Genomic DNA, 13,397 nt, shown 5'->3' on the forward strand with positions numbered 1-13,397 from the left:
TATGTTGGTAACTATAATGGCTTTTTGTTGTAATTGCAAGTCTTAGGCTTTTGAGGGTCATACATTCTTACTGATAGTACTATTAGTATAGAAGGTAAACCATGGTCTTTGTGGTGAGGGGTTTCCTGGTTTGAGAGTAAGAGCAGCTGTTAGCCTGAAGGTTTGAGTAGTACCAGATGCCTTTTGTGGGTTATTAAGCTTTTCCCAACTGAAGGGGATAGTAGCTTAAGCCACTTCCCCACTCCCGGGGTCTTGGCTGAAAACAAGGCAGAGAAGGCAGCCACCTGGAGGTGATCAGGGAATACAATTGTAAACTGTTCTCTTGGACTTTCTTCTCGCTACTCAAAGTTGTTTGATTTTTTTTTTTTTCCTTTTGGTTCCTTAATTTGAACTTGTTCTCAATTTTCCTTCCTTCTAACAATGTGATGCTGTAGAAATTCTGAATTTTAATTGAGAGTTTTGATCATTTGGATTCTGGTTAATGAAAATTTATGGTTTAGTATGTTTAGATCATCCTTTTGAGACATTGTTATAAATGGAAATACTTTTTTACTTATATCATGTGGTAGGATAATGTTTAAAATTTTTAAAACTCAGTATATTAAAATCTCAGCTTGCCTCATCACTATCACAATAAGATTATTTCGCCACTTATGTCTAAAAGACTGCTAGTAGTTCTAAGGAGAGGATTTTTAGTTTTAATTAAATTGTTTCTTAAATCTAACTTTATTTTAGACCTGGCCTAGTTTCAACTAGTTTCTAACTCTATATTGAATAGTTTTATTAGTAATTCATCCATTGATATCGGTTCTAGGAGATAGTTTCTTCATATAAGATCTAGTTGAACTTTGCTTTTGGTGAAGAAGGAATTAAAATTCTCAGCCTCTGAGTATTTTGTGTAGCATATCATCCAATGGGTTTGGATTATCATCTCAGGTGTTTGGATTAAATTTCATAATATACTTACTGATTTTCATAGTTTAATAAAGCCATTATGAAAAATAAAGTAGTCATTTGTCAAAGAGTTAATGTATCCTTATTGCTAAAATGCTTTTCTTTTCATTTTGTTTAGATTAACTTAAAATTTGGCATGAGAAAACCAGAAGCTAGAACGGGAACAGAAACGGATACCTGTACTGCGTGTGCAGGTACCTTGATTCTTGAGTTTGCTGCTCTAAGTCGATTCACAGGAACATCAATATTTGAGGTTTGTTTTTCAAGATCTTTGATCTCTTGGGTATTGGGTCTAGCTAACTTTTTTTTATTTCATTATTCTGTTGAATAACACTGCTGTGTTTAGTTTTTTATCTCTGTTTAGTGGAATTTTTATTTAAATCCTACCACATAGAAGTATGCTAAGTAAAAGTGAATGTTGCCAACCAGTAAGGATATAGCTGTATTAAAAGTAACCTTGTGCTTTCTCGAGAGGGTAGTTATTAAGTTAAGGTTTTATCTTTTAAACTTTGATACATAATCCTATTCCTGTCAATAGCTCCTTGACAGCTGAGAATTTCTACAGAAGTCACATATAAAGTATTTGTGCTTTATATTCTTGTTCTTTATGATCATTATTCCTCCTCAAAAAATTTTGGAGCGCAAATCTTTGAAAACAGAAAGCTTGTACTTTATATATTGATTGGAAAATTTAATTTGACAATCCTAATAAGAGATTTTATTTATCCTAAGGAAGATTTTTTTTTCTTGTTACCTAGAAGATTTAACATTTCAAGAGTTGGTAGTTGTTATAATCACTTGCAAAACCCATGATTTTCCCCCACCCCCCTTTTTGACAAAATAATTGGGGTTAAGTGATTTGTACATTGCATAAATAGGAAATGCTACAGTGTCTGAAGCTAGATTTGAACTTATGTCCTTCTGACTGTACAGCAGGTACTTTATTCTCTGGGCCACCTAGCTTCTTCTACTTAACTTTTTCAATTGCTTAAGCAAGTAATGAGAGTACAGCAGTGACCTGTATAGAGACAGTATATACATATACATATCTATCTATCTATCTATCTAGAGAGAGAGAGTGTCTGTGAGTGTGAGTGTGTGTGTATTTGGTGCTGTAGGCAGAATACTGGGTTTCAAATGAGACAGAAGATCTAGATTCAGATTTAGGTCCTAGTTCTGTGATCCTGGACCCATGATTTTCTTCTTCTAAGCCTCAGTTTTTTCATGTGTAAAATGGGGCTGATAATTGTATTGCTTGTTTTTAAAAGATAAATGTGAGTTGTTGCATGTTTTGTTAGGATTTTCCCTATTATGCATGCTACCAAGGAACATTAAAGCAACGTATATTTTATCAAATGGAAATGAGAAGCAGACTGACATTTTAAAAGTTCAGAAACATAATTTAATTTTGAAGTATACTCAGGAGGCTACAGGACTTTTGACTCAGTAAGTCAGAGTAGGCTTTGTTATATAATAAAATATTACATGAAAGCATTTATTTAGTTTTCAATGCATGTAAGAGCAAGGAGTCATCTAAAAATTTTCAAACAATAATCTAGAAGCCTGATTCATCTATTCATTTGCTACTAACTAGGTTATCTGGAATTGAAATAAATAGGCTCTGACTTCTTGACACTTGACATTTCAGTCTCTGTCATCTTTCTGGTAACTTCATTGGTTGCCCACCTAAGAAATACAATTTTTTTTACAAAGTAACATCTGTAAAAAGTTATTTGTATTTGAGTAGAGGGAATTATTTTAAGAGGCTAATTTAGTTAAGCTAATAGTGAATGGTAATCATTATTTCATAGGGTTTTTCATCTTTAATATTGCCATTCTTTTAACAAAGGGAAAGAAATGAGAAGGAGAGAACTAAGTGGGTTATAGAATACAAACCTTACTAGACATAGGACCACAGAAAAATCACTTTAAAGTCTCTCAGCCTGTTTCTTAATCACTAAAATGAAGATATGAATGATTATAATACCTACTTCAAAGGGTTGTTGTGAGATTCATATGATGGACAACAGGTAAAGTGCTTCACAAACCTTAAACCATTATTTTCTATCAGACTCTTCATGATTCTTTTAAAGATTTTCTTGTCAAAGATGCTTGCCATTTTCTCCTCCAGCTCATTTTATAGATAAGGAACCTGAAGTAAACAGGATTAGGTGACTTGCCCAGGGTCACATAGCTAGTAAGTGTCTGAGGTCATTTTTTAACTTGGGAAGATGAGACTTCTTGAATTCTACCAGGTCTGCTACTCTTATCAACTATGCTGACACAGCTATTGTTAAATAACAATAAATATAAATATCTATATAAAATAAGCTGCACTATTTTATTATACATGAACCTGAGGATAAATAATGTTGTTTAAGTTTGTAAACTAATTTATGAATTCATCTTTGCAGAACTGTCAATCTCTGCCATCTTTCTCTAATCATTGAAAACTACATTTTTGTCATTTAATCCCATTTAATTGACATGGGTAACTGATTGTTGAAAGGAATTCTTTAGTAATTGCAACCCTTTTCATTCTCTTAAAGAGACCTCAAATATCATATATGTGATTTCCTAGATTGCTAAATTATAGTTTTCATGTATGTATTTTATTTCAGGAATATGCTCGGAAAGCCCTTGACTTTCTTTGGGAAAAAAGACAGCGCAGCAGTAATTTAGTAGGAGTAACTATTAATATTCATACCGGAGATTGGGTACGCAAAGGTATGTAAGTTGCAGGTTTTCTCATCACAATTTCATTGTTTCCTTAGAATATTTTGGGAAGTGATGGAATTAGTCTTTTCCTTGGCAGCGTTTGGAAGTTTAGCTATAGGTGTTTTATGTTTCGTTTTTTTTTTTTTTTTTTAAAACTGCCTGACCATTTCTGGAATCAAAATCATAAGATAGCTGGAGCTTTTCAAGTATTATAATTGGTCCTTATATCCCAGTTCACCTCATGTAGTAAGAAGTATACTTAGTCTTAATAATTTAGCAATTCTGTCTAGTGCCAGAGCTTACTGACTGCTATTTTGCCTGGTGACATTTGCGTAACACTTTCTAGTCCCAGTGTGCTGGATCCTAAGGACATACCAAGCATGAGTTATGTCCTTGCTTTCATGAGACTTAAAATCTAAGCCAAATGAATGTTATGAATAGTTGTGTTATTTGAATTTTACATGAAGGGAGTTAATAGAGAAGGTGGGAGATTTCAGAGTTTGAACTTGACACAAAGGCAGTTTGATCTTGAGGGAAAAAGACAATGCCTTACTAAGTTGTTCACGTAAAAGGTCAGAAATGGGAATTTCGGTCATTGTTTAGGTAATTGAGTAAGCCAGAGGGCTGCAGCAAAAGATTTGTGTATATGAATCTCCAGATATAGTTCAGTCAGCAAATCTTTTTTGATTTAAAAAAAAAAAAAGTGAGGAGGATTTGCATCTCCTAAGCAATGCCGTGAGCATTCCTCTTCTGGGAGGAATTCTTTTGCCTGGTGCCACCTCTCACCAACTCCGGAAGTTGAAGAGAAGTGGGAAAATAGAGAAGGAATGCTTCTTTCAAATTTTGTTTGAATCCCCATTTTCTTAGTAATCTAGTAAACAAAAAAAATCCAGACTGATAAACAAGATCAAGATGATTTTAGAGGAATTAATAGGTGATTACAGAAGTCCTTGTAACATAAAAAGTGAGACTTTTAAAAGGCACAAATGTGCCCTCTAGTGGTGCTTTGGTTTAATGTCCTATTAAGAATTTGTCCTTTTTTTCTTAATCATGTAATCTCTGTAAACAAGTCTTTCATCTCTCAATTTTGAAATGTTGTCAGAGAGACACTATTCATTTTTCTCCCACAAAAATCACAAATTATCTCTAAAAATTATTTCACTGTTATATCTGTTATTATTTTTATTTATATGCTTAACAATTCCCTTTTCTCTGTTAACATACCAGTATCCTCATTTATCCTCTGTTAAGTACTGAAGTAACCTCATTTACATTTTGCATCATTTTGACAATTGTTTTGAATAGGCTTATTTGAATTTGTTTTTTGTAGATAGTGGAGTTGGAGCAGGAATTGATTCATATTATGAATATCTATTGAAAGCCTATGTCTTGCTTGGGGATGACAGTTTTCTGGAAAGATTTAACACAGTAAGTTTTTTCACCATTTAAATTTGTAAAATTTTTAGATTTAAAGTAAAGTACTTGTCAATTTTTGACAGAATTCTTTTTATGTAGTCATGAAATTTTGGCAGATTTTTTTACATAAGTGTGACACAAGTAACTCAGTTATCATTGGTGATGTAAGGACCAGGGTTTTTAATCGATGATTGATTGAAATGCATATTCTAGAAAATTAATTTTAGTCAGTAGTTTTAGTCTCTCTCTTTCTCTCTCTCTCTTTTTTAATTTTAGATTTTTTATCAGAATTGCTGAAAGGGAAAATGGATGGACTTTAATCTTATTGTTTTTCTCTCTCTTTGATTGTAGGAAAGGAATATAATGAGATGAATGACCTTTTCTACTTTACCTCTTTAACCTTTTCCTTCTAACTATTATTTTACATTCTAGCTCTTGGAACTTTGAGCTAGTTTTGCTTTATGTTTCCTCATAGGGACAAACATTGTCATATATTGACAATATTTTTCAAAATTTTTTTGTGCATCGTGCACCTTTATAATAATTCATACAGTTGACTTAAAGTATTTTGAGTCTCTTCAGCATTTAAAGCAATCTAAGGTTTTTTTGTTGTTGCTGGGTTTTTTTGCTGAGGCATTTGGGGTTAAGTGACTTGCTCAGGGTCACACAAATAGGAAGTGTTAAGTGTCTGAGGTCAAATTTGAACTCAAGTCCTCCTAACTCCTTCCATTGTGCCACCTAGCTGTCCCACAATCTAGGTTTTTAATAAGTTTTTTAAAAAAAAATTTAATCAGATGTTTTAATTAAATGTTTAATTAATTTAAATTAATAAATTTTAATTAAATGTTTAATCAAATTTAATTTAATTAATGTTTTAATCAAATGTAAATATATTTCCCAAACTAAAAGTATTTTCTTTAAAATATCAGTTTTCTTACAACCCAAATGATCTGTGTGTTAATGAACAACAACAAAACTACTGAATTGATAGGATGTTAGAAGGATATAGTTAGATTTACAGCGGCATTGTGTCAGTATAAGGAACTCTTTCCTAGTTTCCTAGTTTCTTGACTTGATAGATATAAGTAACTTCCTGTGACACTTGGGACATTGGTTGATTTGCTCAGGATCACATGGCTAAGGGGTGTCAGAATCAGGATCTCACTTTTCTAACTATTCAACATTTTGTCCAGCCTATCACACTGTCTCTCATTAAGAAAACATTTTCTTAGCCTAAAAGAAATTGAAGGAAAAGGAACAGAAAACCCCCATCCATCAGAATAAGCAGAAAGAAGTAGAAATATTAACATGGGCAGTGAACCCCAGCCTTTGGACAGGCAGGCAGATGAGACTAGCTTCAGAGAGATTGAAGAGCACTAAAGCAAGCTTGCAATATAGAATAATTGATTGATCAAAAGCAGGAGTTCTTAATTAATCACTTTTTGTGTCAGTCTAACAAATCCTGGAAACCTCAGAATCCTATTAAACATTAAAATAAAAATACTTAGGATTACAAAACAAACCATTTATATTGAAATAGTTATTCAGAATTTCTCTTTAAGTTCATGGACCTCAGGTTAAGAATCCAAGTATACAAGCACTTCATTAGAAGGTATTCCTGAGAGTATTCCTGTTTTAATGATAACAGAAATTTATGTTAATATTATTGAAACCTTGGTCATCAACAACAAATAGGTTGTTTTGTGTATATATACACTTGGTTTAAGAAAGTATAGGAAGATATATTTTATTTTGGAATGATTCTATTAAAATGATTAAATTTTCAGCACTGAAGTTAATTCAGCTTTATACATTTTTCTCATTTAGGATATAAAGTCAAGCTTTTTAATTGCAACATTAGGATAATACATAACTTAGAAACCATCTAGTAGAACTCCTTCATTTTACAGATAAAGAAAATGATGTCCAAAGAGAGCTTACTCTGTGCTGTGTAGTTGCAAACTTTGGTGGCAGGTTTTGAAGTAGGTCTCTCATTCTAGAGCTCATCTTCTTTCCCAGATATTTCTGTAATCTGAATGTCTGAGGTTCATTGAACTAAAACAACTTGTCCAGAATTGCTCGTTTGACTGTTTCTTCTTTCTCTTGCGCTTCTTTCGTGAAATGTTTTTTTTTTTTTTTTTTTAAAGCACTATGATGCCATAATGAGGTATATCAGTCAGCCCCCTCTTCTGCTTGATGTGCACATCCACAAGCCAATGCTAAATGCTCGAACTTGGATGGATTCTTTGCTTGCCTTCTTTCCAGGTTTGCAGGTAAAGAGAGATTGAGTATTTAAAATTTGCATTAAATCATACCATTAAAATGAAATAAATACAATTAATATTAATTCACATTCTCTAAAAACAAAAGTCACTGAAAATTGTTTCAGTCTTATTTTTTAATGTAAACAGTAATGGAATGTAAATGAAGTAGCAGATTACCATTGTCAAATGCTAGGTACTAGGTATTATATTACTCCTTTGTTGCTTTAGGAGTTGACAGTAATAATAGCTTGTCTTCATTTGGATGAATAAAATGAATGAATGAAAAAAGCACTTATTAAGTAGTACAAGTACATTTGCTGTGAACAAATTAGAAAAAAAACAAACTAGGGTGGTCCTTTGGTTCTTAGGGTGTAGCAGCAAGGTAGGGAGTAATTCATATTCTTTCAAGTTTCATAAAATCATGAGTTTCTGATATTTAACCATTTAAATGGTGCCAAGGACTTTGTTGTTGAGAACTTTCTTTGCCTTGTCTGGTAGTTGTAGCTACTGAGGAGACAAAGTGCTAAAGACTTGGCCTGGAATACTATCAATAAGAATGAAGAAGAAATGCAGGGCAGAGAGATTTTCAAGGAAGAATAGGCAATATTTGGTTACTGTGTTTGGGAGTGAAGAAGAAAGTTTTTGGACATGAATGAGTTCAGAGAATGATGGTGCCATTGAAAGAAAGATAGGTGGAGGAAGGAGTCAGATCAGATTTGATTTTTATGTGAGCATAGGATTTAGAACTGAAAAGGACCCTTAGAAATTATCTTAACACCCTCATTTAAAGATATTACATGATATTTTCAAATTTGCAGTCAGTCAAGCTGTGGTTCAGACCCAGTCCTTCTGATTCTTGTATCCAGTATTTAATTATGTGGATAAATTACCTTCCATTGCAACCCATTTCCCATAGGGATTGACCTCATGACCCTGGTATTAATATAACATCATACTTTAAAGCAACTTAGCTAACCTAACTACTTTTAAACCCTAAGTCTTCTAGATGGATATATCCCATCGTTAGTTTTTGATTTCTGTTGATATTTTCGAAATTGGAATAGGTCACCAATAAATATATTATGTAGTCTAATGTCTTCTCTGAGAGAGTCAACAATATTTATGCTTAGACCAAGTTAAAAGATAAACAGGATCACATGGATTTAGGAGTTGCCTATGAAAAGGCTTCAAGCAAAAAAGTTGGTATTCACATTTTTTAAAAATGAGCAAATTAATTTGTGTGGTTTTGCATGATGTTGATCACAGATTATTTAGCTGGCAAAATGTGTGTTATATTTTTATTCTATGACTTCTAGGTTTTAAAAGGAGATATTAGACCTGCTATTGAAACTCATGAAATGTTGTATCAGGTGATAAAAAAGCACAATTTTCTTCCAGAAGTAAGTAACAGTAATTATAGAGATCACAGTATATTGTTTATTTAAAAAAAAAAAAGTATTTTGTGGATGATGTAGATATTATAGTATAATTGTTTTCTATTTAAACTTGTACTTTTCATGTTTTCACAATCATGCATTATTAATAGATGGATTCCTCTGAATGAGAGAAGCCATCAGTTTTTTATACAGTTACATGTATATATTTTTGACATTCTTCTCAAACAACTATTTGTTTCTGTGAAATCTTGGTGTTGGATTAGATTTGATTTTTAATAACAAGTTATGTGTATGATAACTATCTTACCAATTTAATATGCTGCCACTAGACTTAATTTTTAGTAATTTTTAGTATCAACTTTAAAATTCCTAGTAAAAGGTAGAATTCAAGTTTTCAAAAATGTATCTAAGTTGTCTTGTCTTAAAACTATTTGGTTAGCTGCTTGGGAGGAATTCTTTGAAGTACTTAAGTAGTTCATTCACTATATGTCCGAAAACTCTCTTGAAGTTTATGTAAATTGGTCTCCTATTTCACTTTAATCAACAGGCATTTATCAAGTGCCTGTTATGTGCCAGTCACTCTGCTAATTGCAGAATATATAAAAAAGGGGGAAAAACACAGTATCAGCTCTTAGGGAACTAAGAGTCTAATGGAAGAGGCAAACACAATAGTTGGAGTTAATCTCAGAGGTAAGGCACTAAGATTACGAAGGACCAGGAAATACTTTTTGTAGCAGGTGAGATATTAGCTGAGTAAGGATGCTAAGAGGTAGAGAGGAGAAGAAAGGAGAGAATTCTAGGTATGGGAGACCACCAGTGAAAATTGCTGAAGTCAAGAGATGGAATGGCTTATAGAGGAATGGCAAGGAAGTACTTTTTACCACATCATTTCCTAGAGGTCTTCATGGTTTCTTTTGAAGATGCCTATTTCATAAATTCTTATGGCATAATAATATTCCATGCACCTGGCACAATTCACTTAGCCATTTCCCAATAGGAATATCTCCTTAATTTCCTGTTTCTGACTATCACAAAAATAGTTGCTGTAAATGTTTTTGTACACACCTAAATCCTTGTCCTCTTATTTCTTTGAAGTTTAGGCTCTGTAGATATAGTATATAGAATACCGTTAGTTTGTAATCAAATATATATTGATTAATAGTACAGATTAGTTTGGGCATAGTTCTGATTCATTTCCCAGAATGGTCATAACCATTTCACAGCTCTTCCACCAGTGCATTTGTAGACCTGTTTTCTTGCAGTAGCTCTAATGTTGGTCATTTTCTTCTTTTGTCATCTTTACCAAAATAAACCCTGTGAAGTAGAATCTCAAAATTGCTTTAATTACATTTTTCTCATTTATCAGGGCATTTTTTTGATAGGGTAATTAATTGGATTTTTTTCTCTTTTGAATTTTGACCATTTATCTTAATCTTATAAATTTGAATCAGGATCAAAAGTTTTTTAAAAAAAGAAATCCTTTATTTCCTCTTAATACATAATATGTTTATGTTTTTAATTGAGTATGTAGTATCCTAAGCTATTTCAAAACTATTTAGAATTTGCTAATTTTGCTAATTTTGTTGTGGATTTTTACATCCAAGTTTTATATAGTATGTTTAAATTTTGTTTAGGCTTTTACTACAGATTTCAGAGTACACTGGGCTCAGCATCCTTTAAGACCAGAATTTGCAGAAAGTACCTACTTCTTATATAAAGTAAGATAATTTTCTTTCTTTCTTCCTCATGTCCTCATATACTTTTATGTATTTTGCCATTTGACAGTGACAGTTGAATTTTCAAAATCCTTATTGAATATTTCATTGGGTGAATGTGTCACTGTTTAACGCATGGTTATTGGAAAATGTCATAGATAACATCATCTGTTCTATCCATACATCCAAAGTGGAACAGTTTGTTTTTGTCTATTTAAGAAATGTGGTAAACTTTATGTGTTTAACTGCACTCAAATTATTTTTAGAAGTAGATTCTACTTATGTGGCATATTTTATACATTATATATATATGTGTGTGTGTGTGTGTTTGTTTTTTTAATAGGCTACAGGGGATCCTTACTACCTCGAAGTAGGGAAAACACTTATTGAAAATTTAAATAAATATGCTAGAGTGCCTTGTGGGTTTGCTGCCATGAAAGATGTTCGTACTGGAAGTCATGAGGATAGGTAAAATGCTCCTAGCCTTCCTTTTTCTTCAAGTTAATGTTTAACTTACTTAAAACACTTGCATTAATGTTTAAATAAATTTTACCACATTGACAAAGTTTACTTAAGGAAATAAACTCTTTGGAGACCAGTTCTATGCTTTTTGAAATAACTTAATAATTTTTTAATGTTTATTAATTAATATGTGATTAATAAAATAATGTTTAAATCTTACAATATGAGTATCAAAAATGAGGGTATTCTATTCTTTTAACATTTAGAAACAAAATAGTGTTTAAAAGTGATCTGAAATTGAGTAGTTTTTCTAAATAATGAGTTTAGCACAAGATAAACAGCATTATATTTAATCACCTTATCCCTAGTTGTGGGTAGTGTTGTTTAGTCTTCCTTTTGTTCTGTTGTTTAGCCAAAAAAAAAAAAAAATTGCTGGTAAGTTTTGTTCTGTGAGACTCTGTGGTAGAATATTTTAATAATACAAAATGTGCTGTGGTAGAAAATTATGTGTGGTAACATTCTTATATGGTAATGATAGTTAACATATAGAATTTTGAGCTTTGTCAAGTATTTTTATCACATCTCTGTGAGGTAGAGAATATGAATGTTTTATCTCGAATTGGGGCAAATTGAGGAACTGAGACCCAGAGAAAGTAAATGACTTGGACCAGAGTGAAGAAAGGGCTTAAATTCAGCCAGTCTGTAGTGCTTTTTGTGTGAAAATGTACTTGGGTTAACATGATCAAATAGCCAGACTACAACTGAAGATCCAGAAATTAGCACACAAAAAAAGTCACTAAGCAGCCAAATGAAGTCCACAAAATGCATATGCATCCCTCATGGGAGAATCCTTCATTCAGAGATTTATGTTGGACACAGTTCTATAAGCTAAGGGATCTCATCTCGTAGTGGAATAGGGATAAGATGTTTAGTGGAATAGCTTATCCCCATAAGAAATTGTTATTGTAACTTTGTCCCAATTGTGTGGTTTTTGATTCGCCAGCATTTTCTTTTGACATTTGAAATAAGATTTGAATATTTTAATAGTTTCTCATTGATTTATGGTAGTATTTGCAAAGGAATAAACCATTAAGGAAGTCAGCATAGGTCAGATGATTTGTCTCTGCTGTATGATGAGTAAAACTAAGTCTGAAGCTAAAGTGACTGACTGATTAGTAGTTGTCACATGATGGATAAACAAACCTTTAGTAGAAACGGTAAAACAGGGGCTTTTGAATCCTAGCTCCTATGCTCTTTAGTAGGACTAGAAGAAGCAGACCTTGCCCTTCTTTTCTCACCTTTATGGCATTGTAATTCATTCTGATTTTTTTGGCTCAAAATAAAATTAGAGCTAAGATTGGCAGTGCCGTTCTGGGATCATTAGAACTTTTTAAGAATTCCCTTATAAATTTTAAATAGGATTTGCATGTGGATTTTTAAAAATGACTTTGCATTGGCTATTAAGCTATTTGGAAGTCTTAATACTGTATTTTTTTATATTTAGAATGGACTCTTTCTTCTTGGCTGAAATGTTTAAATATCTTTATCTCCTATTTGCTGATAAAGAAGATATTATTTTTGATATAGAAGATTACATTTTTACAACAGAAGCTCATCTATTACCTCTTTGGCTCTCTACTACAAATCAAACAGTCTCTAAGAAAAACACAGTGAGTTACCTTTCTCAGTTAAATATTTTATTGTCATTTGTACTTGTAGCCAAAAAGATAAATCTATTAATGGGGTTATTTAATTTCACTGTAACACTTTCTTTTCTCACTTAGATATAGTTTGTGTGTATGTTTTTATAAAAGTTTTTATTTTATTGCCAATTGTTTTGCAGTATTTTATTGAGAGTGTTATCTTTCTTGGTTAAAGTTTTATTTTATTAGATCATGATATGTTAAAGGAGTGATTAATTCCTTTTTTTTTTTTTTTTTTACTTTTGTTTTCTTACAGACTACAGAATATACAGAACTAGATGATAGTAACTTTGATTGGACGTGTCCAAATACTCAAATTCTCTTCCCAAATGATCCAATGTATGCCCAGAGCATTCGTGAACCTTTGAAAAATGTGGTGGATAAAAGCTGTCCTCGAGGTGTTGTCCGAGTGTAAGATAGATTTTCATTGAAATCGATATGAAATTTTGAATAGTTAAAGGAGCTGGTCATGTCTGGTAGGGAACTAGGAAAATGGTTAGAATAATAATGATTTGTTGGGAAATATACAGTTCTATGGTTTAAAACTGGTAACTTTATTTTTGTTTTTAATGTAAAAGTTTTATTTTTTTATAGAAATATATGAATGGCAACATTGGGGTTCTTTTGGTTAGTGCTATCATTTTTTAATTGAAAAATGAATAACTGAGTTATTAATATGTAACTATTTTCTGTAGCTCTGTTTTATGCAGTATAGTTTTGTCAAGTCCATTCACCAAGTCATTCAGGAAATACTTATTGATTGCTTTG

At 32.0% G+C, this 13,397-nt stretch overlaps 1 protein-coding gene across 2 annotated transcripts in view; it reads left to right on the top strand.

The window, feature by feature from the left end:
• EDEM3 (ER degradation enhancing alpha-mannosidase like protein 3) overlaps positions 1–13,397 on the top strand; it is a 55,983-nt gene that overhangs the window by 26,572 nt on the left and 16,014 nt on the right. For both annotated transcript variants that reach the window (XM_051998785.1, XM_051998786.1), the window contains exons 7-15: positions 1,073–1,207; positions 3,576–3,681; positions 5,003–5,100; positions 7,236–7,361; positions 8,669–8,752; positions 10,384–10,467; positions 10,808–10,932; positions 12,431–12,596; positions 12,886–13,040. In XM_051998785.1, the coding sequence (XP_051854745.1) occupies positions 1,073–1,207; positions 3,576–3,681; positions 5,003–5,100; positions 7,236–7,361; positions 8,669–8,752; positions 10,384–10,467; positions 10,808–10,932; positions 12,431–12,596; positions 12,886–13,040 (1,079 nt within the window). The remainder of the gene's footprint in view (positions 1–1,072; positions 1,208–3,575; positions 3,682–5,002; positions 5,101–7,235; positions 7,362–8,668; positions 8,753–10,383; positions 10,468–10,807; positions 10,933–12,430; positions 12,597–12,885; positions 13,041–13,397) is intronic.

Source organism: Antechinus flavipes, chromosome 4 (assembly GCF_016432865.1).
Source record: "Antechinus flavipes isolate AdamAnt ecotype Samford, QLD, Australia chromosome 4, AdamAnt_v2, whole genome shotgun sequence".
In the NCBI taxonomy this organism is placed as follows: domain Eukaryota; kingdom Metazoa; phylum Chordata; class Mammalia; order Dasyuromorphia; family Dasyuridae; genus Antechinus; species Antechinus flavipes.